At 39.5% G+C, this 13,552-nt stretch overlaps 1 protein-coding gene across 1 annotated transcript in view; it reads right to left on the bottom strand.

Annotated features, from left to right (window-relative positions):
• Positions 1-4,079: 4,079 nt before the first annotated feature.
• kif16bb (kinesin family member 16Bb) overlaps positions 4,080-13,552 on the bottom strand; it is a 36,696-nt gene continuing 27,223 nt past the window's right edge. Inside the window, exon 20 of the mRNA XM_030156644.1 lies at positions 4,080-4,181. Within this exon, the coding sequence (XP_030012504.1) occupies positions 4,080-4,181 (102 nt within the window). The remainder of the gene's footprint in view (positions 4,182-13,552) is intronic.

Here is a 13,552-nt window from a genome sequence, read left to right as displayed (position 1 = left end):
AACTATTCAGAGGAATCCTGGCAGCAGCCTCTGCCTGTGTGATTAACCTACCCACTCTGGGAAACTTCCTGGCTACACACTAATTATTCTTGCCAAAAAAAGTTGCCACAAACTTAACAAACAGGATAAAATTCAACAAATTCCTCCGTGTCACATAAGTCTGTTTGTAGGTTTTCTGCTTATTTGTGATTGGTGACTTGAACAATTACATTTGCTTGATTATTTTCCAGCAAATTTAAAATCACATCTTCACAGGAAAACAGATAAGCCTGATTGCTTTTGCATTTCGGCACCTTGTCTGTCAGCACTGACAGAGCCTTTGGGGTCCTCTGGTGCTTCTGAGAACTGTTGCCGTAGCAACAGGCTGTAGTAAGTGAAGCCCAGTATGCATTCAGAATCAGGTGAATGGTGTTTAAGTGAATGGGCCAATCCGACAACTGCGCCCAATTTAGCTCAGCCCATTTACTGTAAAAATGTACCAAAGGTCAAGTTATGATGAGTTCATTAGATGAGCATTTTATGGCAAGACATAAAAAAAAAAAAATCTATATGTAAGTCCTGCTGAGAGACTGGACTGAAACATTTCATATGTGGGCTGCGGTGGGGTTTTGACTGTTCACTGATCGTGGTGGTGAGAGCTGCTGGTCGGTGGGCTTTTTATTTAAATAACACCGCTGTGCCCTGTTGTGAGAGGCAGAATCGGGATATTAGGCCATTAGGTGGTTAAACTGATGGTCTCCTTTAAGAATCCTCTGCCCACAAAACACCTTCCACGGTTACACGAGTGCTACCATTACATTTCTGTCACGTGTATGAAAACCCTGCCGCTAACAATGAGGAAGCCTAGTGAGGTGAGGATATGTCAGAGTATACATGATGTGACCCTTAGGTACATACTGTACGTGTATTTATTAATTCGCAGATAAGGGTGGAGAGTGCTGCTCCTTCCCACCAGGATTCATTATTTTCTGTTCTGATCTCCTGCTGGTTATGTTAATGTATCATGAAATTTCCATAACAAAATAGGCATCAAGGTAGGCAGGAAAATCACTTCAACACAGCATGCAATTTAAATGTGCCATTTCACAACCAATCATTCAGTGAGGAAGTGTGGAAGGTTACTGATAGACACGCTAGTCATCTCCGCACGCCACTGCAGGGTGGGGTGAAGGTTGAACAGCGACATATAAGGGGATTTGTCAGTGTCCATGTCCTTGATTGACTGTGATCACTCCTCTGTTTTCTCTTTGTTCCCTTTATTTTCATTACGCTAAATAATTAATTGTGTATTTCTTACAATTATTTAACACATCCCACTTATTGTTGGCTGTGACAGCAAATAGGAAACAGGTCCGAATGCATAACAGCGGTGTTTATTCATCCTGATAATGCATAGCTATATAAACACCATTAATAAATATAGGACTCATTTAGCATCATTGTCAAATTGCCTGAGCCTGGTGATGAGGTGCTAACAGTTCAAACGAGCTGCGGGAGATGATTAAAATTACACCAAACACCACGTTTTACTCTTTCTGTCAAAGAATGCCACAGCGTCACTGCAAGAAGAGACTCACAAACACCTCAAAACTGCAACATACAGAGACATTTTCTCATTCACTGTTAATTGGCTCATTTATTCCTCTGTGTGGAAAAAAAGAGTAAAGATTAAACAAACTCCGCGAACAAAGTTTTGGAGCATGTCTGAGTTGAGCTGTCTGTATTGGAACAGACACTGACATTAATGGAGAGGATAGAGCATCTGCAGACAGTGCATGCCACCCGTCTCTGTTGTCTACAGGCTAAACGCCTCTTGTCACAGCTGACAACTTTGCAATTGATTAAGTCAGTCTTGCTGACAGGAAGACACAAGGTCACAATTATGATGAATGCTCTGTTGATTCTATTGATATTATGAGACTTAGGAAAAGAGACTTTAATTTTCCTTTTGTGAGGCTACAATAATTACACCGGTCAGTCAACAGACGACAGTTCACTTTGTTCACAGTAAATTCAGAAGATCGTTTCATTGAGATTCCATTGGGTGAATCGCAAACTCGTCACTGAACATCACAACAAGCTTTCCACAGGCTTTAGCAAAAGGAATGAAAATTCCATTTCTGGGACTCGATTCAGTTTATTCATCACTCAGTTCTATTGTGCGTCTATCAGCTCACCAATCTATTAAATGTAGCCCGTCAAATCTGAGCTTAGGTCCTCCTCACCTTCAGCAACTGAGTGCTTCAGTATCTCCCATCTCTCTAGCTCTTCACGGCTCAATACTCTCTGCTCTAATATATATGACTGATCCTTTCAGAAGCCAATTCAGGAGCTAACCACCACATTCCGGACTTCTATCGAGGTCTGATAACGTGAGGTTTGACCATCTGTCACCACTGGGACTGTTGGCTATAAACTTCACGCTCCATCTTTATATTCATCTGTTTCTCTGAGAAGAGATGCAGTCAGCACCTGAGAACCACAGACAGAATCATAGAGGGGAGAGAAATCAATTACTGCCTGTGCCTCTGCCTAAAACAAGCCGTGTCGGAGACCATCTACAAAGGGAGGACAAAAGGGGCTGGTGGCCCTCAAACTCCCAACTCTCAGGAGACAGGGGGAGAGCATCTTGTCACGAGCTCTGACACGCAGCCATCACTACCACCAGCACAAAATAGGCCCCTGTCACACCTCAAAATGACATCCAGCTACTTCACGTGCAATCAGGCCAACATCAGTGATTGATGACCACCAAGAGGAATATGAGGAGAGACAGCTAAGAGGGAGCTAAACAAAAATGAACCCATTTAGAGTACAAAACAAAGATCTTTCTAATATGCCCAAGCTTAGACTTAATCAATTCAGATACATTTACCCTGAGGATCCTAAACTCTTATAGCCACAAAATATTTCTTTCTGATGGACAGTAATTCAGTTTCTTTTCAGGGATAATGCCATGTCGTCAAACTAATATGTAGAACAAGGTCTGACATTGTGTCAACCAGTAAGTGCCTTTTCATATGAAAATCTTCATAGATGGTTATATAAAACTCATCTCTTGCAGTCCCTGAACTGCAGAGAGTTTGGAGGTTTAACCAAAAGTGATTAAAGGGAAAAAAAAACTAGAAGGGCATTCCGAGAGCACAGACCTCTGAAGAGGCCAAGAGTCCACTTTTCTTCTTCTTCCACAATATTATTAAACCACAAACCAACCACAAATTATGGCCCATGCTTTCATTCTCATTGTAATTTGAAGCCAATTGTTAGCTTTACAATTGTTACTGTGGCAACAAATATCTGATCGTATTCCTAATTTGTCAATTAGTTATTTAATTTTATTTATTTATTATTATCATTATATTGTTTAACTATTTAGACTCCCTTGCCTGGTGCTCTCCAGTGTCTCCAGAAATTACAAAACAATGTTTCTGCTCCTTTTTATGGATTTGCCCCAAGAATTTCCATGTTTGTCCATGGCCTTCCAACAAGCTTTATGAAAATCAATGCAGCAGGTTTACTGACAGATATACAGACAGAAAAACAACTCCCTGGTGGTGATTATTAATTATTAAAAGTTATTCTTCCCCATCTCTTATTTCTGGAATTGTTATTTCTTATATTTATTGAAAGAAGTGAACATTACATTGCCATGAGCAATAATGAATTCTAACTGACTACTGCACTGCATAAATAATGTAAGAAATCCATATTACAAATGTGAATGCCTTTACTCCACACTTACTAAACTGCTCTGATGGCTCAGGATAGTTTGAATGAATATCTTCAGCCGACTCCTCTCTAAACCTGAATGTGCTTTGGGAGATGAAAATCACTGAAGCTATTCTCACTCTAGTCCAGCCAGAAACATATGAACCTAATTTATTCCTTTATTTTTTTCCACTATTTCGTCCAAATCAGCTAGTAAGACCAGGGACAAAATGCAGCATCTGGCAGTGGAGAGGGGATGAAGCTATAGTGTGTGTGTGTGTGTGTGTGTGTGTGTGTGTGTGTCGGTATGTAGATGCAGGAGCGTGGATGTGTGTGTGTGTGGTGTCTGCAGAGAGAAGCCATGTCACAAATCACTGCCTCCATCCACACGCCAGGAACAGCGTGCCCATCAGCTTGGCATGATTACGGGCGTCAGAGAGGATCTGAATGTGGGATGCCGGAGTGTGAAGCCACTGGAGGGGAACGAAGGGATGTGGCCAGGCAAGAGAGGAGGGGTAGAATAATGGGGGGGAGGCCCAGCTGGCGGGTGCTTCTAATTGGGCTGAGCAGGTTTCCATGGCTGACCAGACCCATATGCACTGTGGTTCTAAAGACAGCGATGGCCACAAGCAAAGTGGCGGGGCAGGCCAGGCTATAGTTAAGGGGAGGGGGTGTAAGGCAGGCGAGGCGGGTGAGAGAGTGGTCACACTCCAGCAGTCACAGCCTCTTTGTGACGATGCAGAGAGAACCAGCTGTCACCCTATGACAGCAGCACACACTCCTTTATGTGTACGGAAAACATGGGCTCCGTGAACACACAAAACAAAGCAGAACAAAAAGCCACTTACGAAACAACTACTTTAATCAAGGCATCCGGCACTTACTGGGGGGTGGGACTGAAAGGGCCAAAAGATGAGAGGAAAAAAATACCATGAAAGACAGAAAGGGATCTGATGAGGACAAGCAGGGGGTATGAATGTATTGCATTCTTCCTGCTGGATATTTACTGTGTGGCATTGGAAACAATTAGAAGTGATTAAAACAGAGGTGAACTGACAAGGGGAGTGCAGATCCCCCCACCCCCCATGGTGCCTGTTAGATGGGGGTGTTAGTGCGTGTCGTGCTCAGGGGGCGAATCGATTCACTTCACACTCTCAGCAGCATTAATTAATGATCTGTTCTCTGTATTGTACAGTGACTGGCTGTCACGCTATACTTTCCTCCAAAACTTCACTCCATTCTCACTTGCCTAATTCTCCTGGGTCCCCACTTTTCCTCATATGTCCTCTTTTTTATTTTACAAAGACATAACTGAACAACACAGATGCACTTAAACATAAACGCTGACACAAACAATAAATGTACCAATAAGGATTATAATATTGAAACAGAATATGTTTGCATGGAACATAAATTCTTGGAGCGTCATTCATAGGCCTTTGTTTTTTATTTATTCATCCCCTTTACAACCAAGCAGATGTCTGGAGGGCAGACCACAATCCTGTTTATGAGAAAAGAAAAGAGAAAGGCAGAAAGTCATCTAATGTAAAACCCATGGCTCACTGCTGCCCCCTACTGCTCTAAAAATATTCCTCTACACACAGGTTTACTCCTCGGGATGGTTTAATAAGAAATCCCCCAAAAAAAACAAAAAAAACCCTGCCGTTTTCTTTGTAATTTCTTCCTTTTTTCTACAGTTTAGGGTATGAAGTTCAACCTCTTTGCACAAATGTGTCTACAGCCATTGTGTTTATGTGCACATCAACACATATTCACAGAATATGCATCGTTCTAGTAACTGACTTAGGCACTTAGTGGTCTGGTGTTTATTTTGTCTACATCCTGCAGCACAAACAATTTGACATTTCCATTCTAACTACTTTAGAAGAAGCTTAATTATGGATGAAACACCCGAATAACTAAAATTATATTTATGTTCACTCACACAGACATTTGTGAATAGGCAGCAGGGGGGCTAGAGCAACGGGAGTGACTTCAGAAGTCTCCAGGGGCTCAGAGAGAGACGGTAAACTAAGCCATGAGAAAAATCAGATCACCTTGAATTTGCATAAACAGACTTCAAATGGCTGCGCAGAGGGTATAAGTGTTAGCCATCCAAGCCTGAATAACTCCCTGCCTTGGATTAGTATTGGGTTCACCCAGGTCATTTAACACTTAAAGACAGTCTCCAGGGAGCCTATTCATGTTGGACAAATTGTTTTGCCTTTACGGCAGCTCTGCACTGCACAGGGGTGTTAGTGGAGTTCTGAGGAGTAATTTGCCGCCTGTAGTGAGGGACACTCTGCACCCTGTTCCTTCTGTACAGAAAGCAGGGCCATATCAAAATACTAAATGGCAACAGGAGCAACATTGGCATCAATTACATGGAAATAGTCCTTGTCTGGTCTAAGATCCTGAGGAAAGGCTAAAGACACAGGAACTAATGAGCAAACACTTCCTTTTGTAGTAAGCAGAACAGGCATCTCCGAGCGCACGGATGAAAAATGGAACACAGAACTTTGTGAACTGGCATGAAAACAGAGGCAAAAACTTTGTAAAGGTGGATGTAACCTGTCAAAAATCTACAGGAAATCAGGAAGTTACAGACAGACTGTTTGCCTGTGTCTGTGTGTGGACGATTTGAGGAAAGCTCCACCTGGCTTCGTGACACAACACAAGAACAGGGACAAATATCCCTAAATGGGACTCAGTAGTTGTAAAACATCAGATGTCTTTTTTTAGACAGACAAAAAAAGCATCCGAAAGGAAAAACTGATGAATACGAATGCACCACTGTTGGTGGGCTGTGAAATTCTGTGCTGTTGCCAGTGTTACCTGACTGAGAGCTGATGCCAACTGCAAACTTTTTTTTCGTTTGTGCGTTACTTGCGTCAGGGAAATAAAGAAACCATACTTGTTTTAGTGTATCAAAGTCTTTAAATCCTTCATCATTGACTGAATATAAATTCAACCCTATATTTAAAACAACACCAAATGTAAACACAGGCCACTCCAATTAATGAATTTCTTTTCATGTGCCAATACCAGTGTTTGGCTTATATTAACACTGCATCATTGATTCAAAGTGTTATTTCATTTCATTAGATTCATCTGAAATATTTTCTGGTCTTTCTAGCATCAGGTGAGCCAGCACAACTTCAGGTCCAAAGTAGTGATTATTATCCCTAAAGAAAAGCAATTGGAAGAAAATGCACACCCAACTGAATACAGTGCGACTGTAAAATAGATTTGTTGCAAACTAATTATGCATTTCCCATGCAATTTATAACACAGCAATGCCTGCAGTAACACTTAACTTCTGGAGCTTGATTAATGGCACCATGCTGGAAGCTGGAAGCCTAGAAATAGGAGGTGTGGAGAAGAAGCTCACATCGGCAGCATCAGCAGTCTGGACCGACTCCTTCTGTCACTGCCTGCGCCTGCTTCCCCATAAATGGAAAATGCAGCAGGTTTGGAAAACAGCCTTGTCCTGTTTGTTGGACGCCTTCTCATAAATAAATATCATGTTTGTCAAGCCCAAGAGGAGAATGCTTTGGTGACAGCACTTACCACCATCATGGCACTCCATCTGCAGCTGTCAGCCACACTTAATGCAAACGATTGTTCCAGATAGCTCTAATTTGTTGTACTGCAAGGTGATAATCATTTACTTAAAGCTTCAATAACTTTGATTTTTTTTTTCACTCCTGCCCCACAAATGATCAGGCTGAATCAGCAGTGTTTTCATAGGGTTTTTGATCAACAGTAATTATGAATGATTACTTTATGGTTTTGGTTTGCAGCCTTTCATAAGTCACTACAGTTCTGTTTTGGCAAAAAGGAAAAAAAAAATCAACAAATGCACCTGCTCAGCTCTGTATGACTACACTACTCTCAAAGCAAGCAATCAGCATCCAAGGTACTTTCTCAAGCTACATGACAAATAACACTATTATTACAGTGTACTGTCTATGTGATACATTCCCTCTGTCTCTTTGTCTCTAATTTAGTAGTTCACGTGTATGTATTGTGATTATATGACTATTATTTACTTGAATAAGCAGATATTAATCTGTAAAGCATCACACTACTGTACAATAGCACTGCTGATTATTTTGTTTGATGAAGTCCACTTTTTGCCATTTGTGCAGTGAGGTCCAAGTTGCTCCCATTGTATGAACACTCACTTACAGTTCTACTTCTAGATGTAATATAACTTTGGAAACTTCCCAGTGTGAAAAGAAAACAACACGACTACTCATACCAACACTTTACCAACCTAACTTCACAGAAATGCCCATACTTCAATACAGACTGAATCCACATTAACATGGCAATAGCACAATCATTTTCCTCATAATGAAGTGAGAAGTTGAAACTCCGCTGCAACAAAAAAGAAATGTGAAATAAACATTTTAATCAAACCATATTGAGCTCCATGGACAAGAAGCACCGCCATCTGAAAATCGCATGCAGCCTCATCATTCACCAGTTCCTCAACGTACTTACAACGAGACTAAAATTAACAGCTAAGTTTATACTGAATGACTCATAGCTGCGACAAAATGCCAGCATGAAAATGGACTTTTATCCAAGTAATTTCACAAACAACCACTGTAAACCAACACAAGTTAGTGAATCAGTGCATTGTATGTTACCTCCTTAGGAAAATACCACCTTTAACTCCTTTACAAGTTTATGTGAAAAGCCTTTTGGTTCAACACAGCTCATGAATATTTGATTCAAGCAGCATCTTTTTCTCCAACTTTTATAGAACTAAAAGTGCAGCTTGTTATCTGAGCAACCTGCTGCTGTCCTCTTATTAGAACATAATCACAAATACTTGTGGTGGTCTCAAAGGACAGAACTATGCTCTGCCAGCAGCACAAATATGAATTTTGTCGGCTTTTTCAAGGTGCATATTCCACTTATAAATAAAAGAAATACATTAAAGCAGGGAACGCAGTGAGTCATTATGCTGACAATTAATTAGCAGTATCACAGAAACAAACCGTGGCTAGTGTTTAAACAAACTGAGGTAACTCAGACCTGCAGCCTCAAGCAATGTCAAAAGGTGGCATGGCTGTCTGCCTAAAAGTAGTTAAACATTCATTTCTCTGTATCTCATATATTTGCTCTGTATCACTATTATTCCATCAGACCAAAATTGAAAAAACAACACTTTGGTTCATTTAATAACTTCGGCTTACCCAGTAAATAAAGGTGTTTGTGCCCTTTTATCAGTCATCAGTTATTACCACAGGATTGTCCGCACACCGTTTGAGAACTTCAGCAGCTTTTCATTTACATCAGGACTATGAATTTAAATTTTTCATGCTTGGAGTGGAGTAAAAAACTTCATTTGCTGTTTTTATAGATGTAGATTTCAGGCACTTACCAGTCAGGTCCAGCAGTCATTAAAACCAGCACTGAACAATAAAACTCCTTTTCATCATCATTGGATGTAAAAATACCTGGAAAAAAAAAACAATTAAGAAAAATTATTTTATTAATATGTGCCAACACTCCATTTTTTTAGAAGAAGAAAATGTTTTAAAGGCAACAGTGGAGAGCTTTAATTTACTTCACGTCTTATTTTGGGGATACATGGTCATTGTATTTTATTAAAAGTGTGTCCAAAATAATTTGTCCTTTTATTCAATGGCGGGAGGCTATTCAACACTTTGAGTATTTGTTAGCAGAAAAATACAGGAATATAAAGCTGAAGTGCAAGCTTTAATAATAACATCATCACAATAGTAAACATTATAACACACTGCAGGACCAAGTAACACTGAATTTTACAGTTAATAACTTTTTGATGGACACAAAACTCAAACTAAAAGTGTTTTCTTTACCATAACTTCCCGGACCATCATTTCTCAAAATACATTTCTAGTTCTTGAATATAACAGAATTGTCAATGGACTGTTAGCTTTGGCAGAATGAGAGTCTCTTATGGAAGTGCTGTGTATAGTCACAATCAACAGATGGTAAGTACTGCCTCTCCCCCCCTAGGGCAACAGTAAAACTGAGCTTGTGAAATCTGTCACAATCCATGGTGGTAAATGTCTCACAGTTCCTGCAAATGCTAATGAAGCTCATGTGAGGTCCAAGACAGTGCAGGGGTGGGCAGAGAGAAAGGGAGTACAATTTAAAAATGACGCTGTGTGACAAACTCATCCTTCTAGAGGGCACAGTGTTTTCTCTGGCCTGCAGACAGACATCCACAAATGAGTGCAGCTCAAAGATGCCACTGACATTCAGGTCACCATTGTGTCCTCCTTTGAGACTCACATTCCATCAGAGGCCTGCATAAAACATGCTGTTGCCAGAAAAACAGTGGGCCTAATTAGAAGAGTCTATATTGATGGAGTTAATTAGGATGTGCTGCTTTTCACAGAAATATAAAACAAGTAGGAGGGCATACTGAACATTTAATAAGACCTTTTCAACACAAAGAACTGAAGTTAGAAAAGATGAAATATAAATAAATCAAGTAGACTGATACAACTTTGGTTTTATCTATTAATGAAAAACATCCTTTAACTTTACCGCTTCACACCACTATGATCCAAATCAAATACCTTCCGTCACTACTTCCACTACTATATAAAATAGTACAAATGCCTCAAATGTATACGTACTGTATAACCAACACTCAACTGAGAATGTGACAATAATCACATGTACTCGAAAAACAACAAGTCTAGATGTGTTTTGGAAAATGTGGGGAGTTGCCAACACCTCTGACCATAAGGATTATTCTATAACCCCCCTTAAACATGTATAAAAATCTGTATAAAATGAGCACACAATGTTTCCACCTCAGGGAAAACATATTAGCAAGACACCATCTAGTGAACTGAAAGGGATAATCCAACAACCCACCTGATATGAGAGATACATCGACTATGAAGCCGATACTTGAGCTATTATTATGACATGGATAATAATCACTGGTTATTCAGACAGTCCCTTTCTAGGAAATGTTGTGTGGAAATGGCAAGTGGAACATCATTGCTCACTGAATTGGTATGAGTTGAGCAGCAGCATAAAACTATGGTACTGGAGCATTAACATAACAGAGGTATGAGCAGGAAAATGTAAAAGGACTACCTATTGTGTGTTGACTTCACCATGAAATTATGTATAAGGGAAAACAGTAATGTTGTGTCAGAGGTTGTGTTCATAACAACTGCTTTACGCCAGCTCATATTATACTTCTCTTTTTTTCCGTTTTCACTGCAGAGCAAATTTATTGCAAAGAGTTGAGAATGGCAAACAAACAGCAACAAACTTCAAGAAGTACAGTATATGCACAAACCAAGTCAAAAGCTCATAAAAAAAAGTAAGATATAGATTTATACCATTGAAAATACCAACAAGAGAGCCTCAACACAAGAGGAGAAAGTTACAGTCTGCATAAGCCATGACACTGCCCACGAGCAAATCAGTGAGAAGGCAATAAAACCGAAGGCAATGTTTCGCAGCCTCAAGCGGAATGATAATACAAAACACACACACTCAGTGAGACACCGTCAGGACAGAACCACTGATAGAATGTAATGAAGCACATTTACTCAAGTAGATAAAGTGTACTCAAATAGAAATTTGACGAACTTGTACTTTGGGTATTTCCATTTTGGTTTAATCTCCCATTTCACTACATCAAAAACTGTACTTTGTTGATTTGTTTGTGATGTTCCTCTTAGAGATGAGAAAATTCTCCTCCTCCAGAGCTTAATAAACTCTTTGAAAACACTCTTGGGTTACTTAATTTAGCATTTTTCTCAAAGCCTATGAAAAGATGACTTCTTAGAGGTAAAAGGTTCTGACAGGAAGGCATTTATAGTATGAGACAACTTAAGGCTGTATAGAATATAATGTATTATTATAGATTAAACTAGTCAACAAGCATAAAATGCAGCATACACATTACTGGAGGAGTATAATGAAACCAGAAACATCATATTACAATGAACATTAACCGATTAAATTTCACTGCACAATTACTTTTACTCTTCATACATGATGGATAATTTGCTGATAGTAAGTAGTTTTAATATGTTTTTCACTGCTTTCACATTGTGATATTACGACTTGTACTTTTAGGATGTGAACACCCATGGGCATCACTAAACCTGCAGAAACACAATTCGTCACACACACCTCTCATGTGTGAAAAGTGGCAATACTGTTGCAGCCAGAAAAGGTGTTTATAACAAAGCTAAACAATACACTATAGCCAGAAAAGACACAGGTGTTCTTAATCCCAGTAACACAGACTTTTTTTTTTCTGTGGATGCTACAGTTTAACTAACGTTTTGCAGCATCGTGTCCTGAACCGCTATTCACTCGGGTCATCATTAACGACTGAAACACCTGTGCAAAAGGTAAAGCACAAAAACCTCTATAAACACCATGGAAACACAAGAGGATCTACCTGCACACAAGGAGCGTTATTTAAAGACTGGCTTCAAACATGCTTGCATAAACAGCAAATACCCTGCTTGGTGTGTTGGAGTGAAGCAGTGCTCCCTCCACATTATGGGAGAAAAAAAACACTTTAACCAAGATATATAGTGATAGAGACCTGTGGTGTAGCTGCAGCTAAACCTGGAATCTCCTCCACACAGTTATAAGTGACATTATCAGGTGAAGCGTCGGGGGCAGTCAAACCTGCTTTGCATCACTTCAGCATTTTTTTAAACTGACTTTTGGGTAATACAAATTGAAAACACACTGGCTCAAGGGAGGGTTGGATACAATCTGCAGTGTGAATTGCATTTCAATATTTTATTTCTATTGTTATATTATTCCTATTATATCATATCTCTAACTTAAATGCACCTGTCTATGCACCAAGGTCTGCTTTTATTTTTTCCATCATCAATGTAAGAAGCACACTGTAGCACGTCACATTTTCAACTCGTGGTACAGTTCTGTATAGCTCACCACAATAATAAGGTAACCATGAGGAAGAGACTATTTTTCTAAAAACCGTAAAAATTTCCAGCCTTTCAAACTGCATTTATTTTGTCGAAGCTTTTACAAATGGACTTTATCAACACATGGATTTGTTCACAATATAGGGCAAACTCCCCACCAGTATTATAAATGTTCAGTGCTTGTCTGTTGGCCTCTTTTCCAAAGGCCCTGTATTAATACCAGGTTAAATTGGGAAGCCAGATTCTTTGAAAGATTAGTTCTTGGTGTAACAATGTTTTTATTTTTATTTTAGAGCAAAGCTTAATTTAGTCTCTAAAAACTCATTCCTAAGCAAAAAAAGGTAAGGAAAACATGGTAGTTTGATTGCAGTCCATGACATATTTAATTACACTAGATCTACACAGTTGGACATGGATTAGACTTCATAACCTCTAAAGGAAATATATAATTGAACTTGTGAATTTATGTAGCAACTACAGGCAGGCAGAATGATTGGGATCGACATAAAAAAAGATTTAGCCCATCAACAGCTAAGCATCGAGAGGACTGACTAAGTCACGTTCACATGCCTCCAAAGGAGGTGGTAAACAAATTATCCTGTTATGTGCTGTCAGTGATGGTGAGTATTAGGCTCAGAAAACCCAGTGGGAAATCAGACAGAGTAATGATTAGAGATTCAGAGCCTGCCAAAGGATATGTGTCTGAAAGGAAGACTTTTTCCCTTAACCAGGCTGTGCCCAACAAGAGTTCATGTCTATTTTAGACAGAAACCAGTCAGTGTACTAAATATAAAAACCTCAATTAAAAAGGAAATAAACATGTTTTCCTGTCTATAGTTCAATTAAAAATCACATAATATAGACAGAGGCAGTATGGCTTTGTGTTACTTGCT

This window comes from Sphaeramia orbicularis, chromosome 15 (assembly GCF_902148855.1).
Source record: "Sphaeramia orbicularis chromosome 15, fSphaOr1.1, whole genome shotgun sequence".
In the NCBI taxonomy this organism is placed as follows: Eukaryota; Metazoa; Chordata; class Actinopteri; order Kurtiformes; family Apogonidae; genus Sphaeramia; species Sphaeramia orbicularis.
The sequence above is the reverse complement of the archived record's forward strand: the minus strand, read 5'-3'. Positions and strand labels throughout refer to the sequence as shown.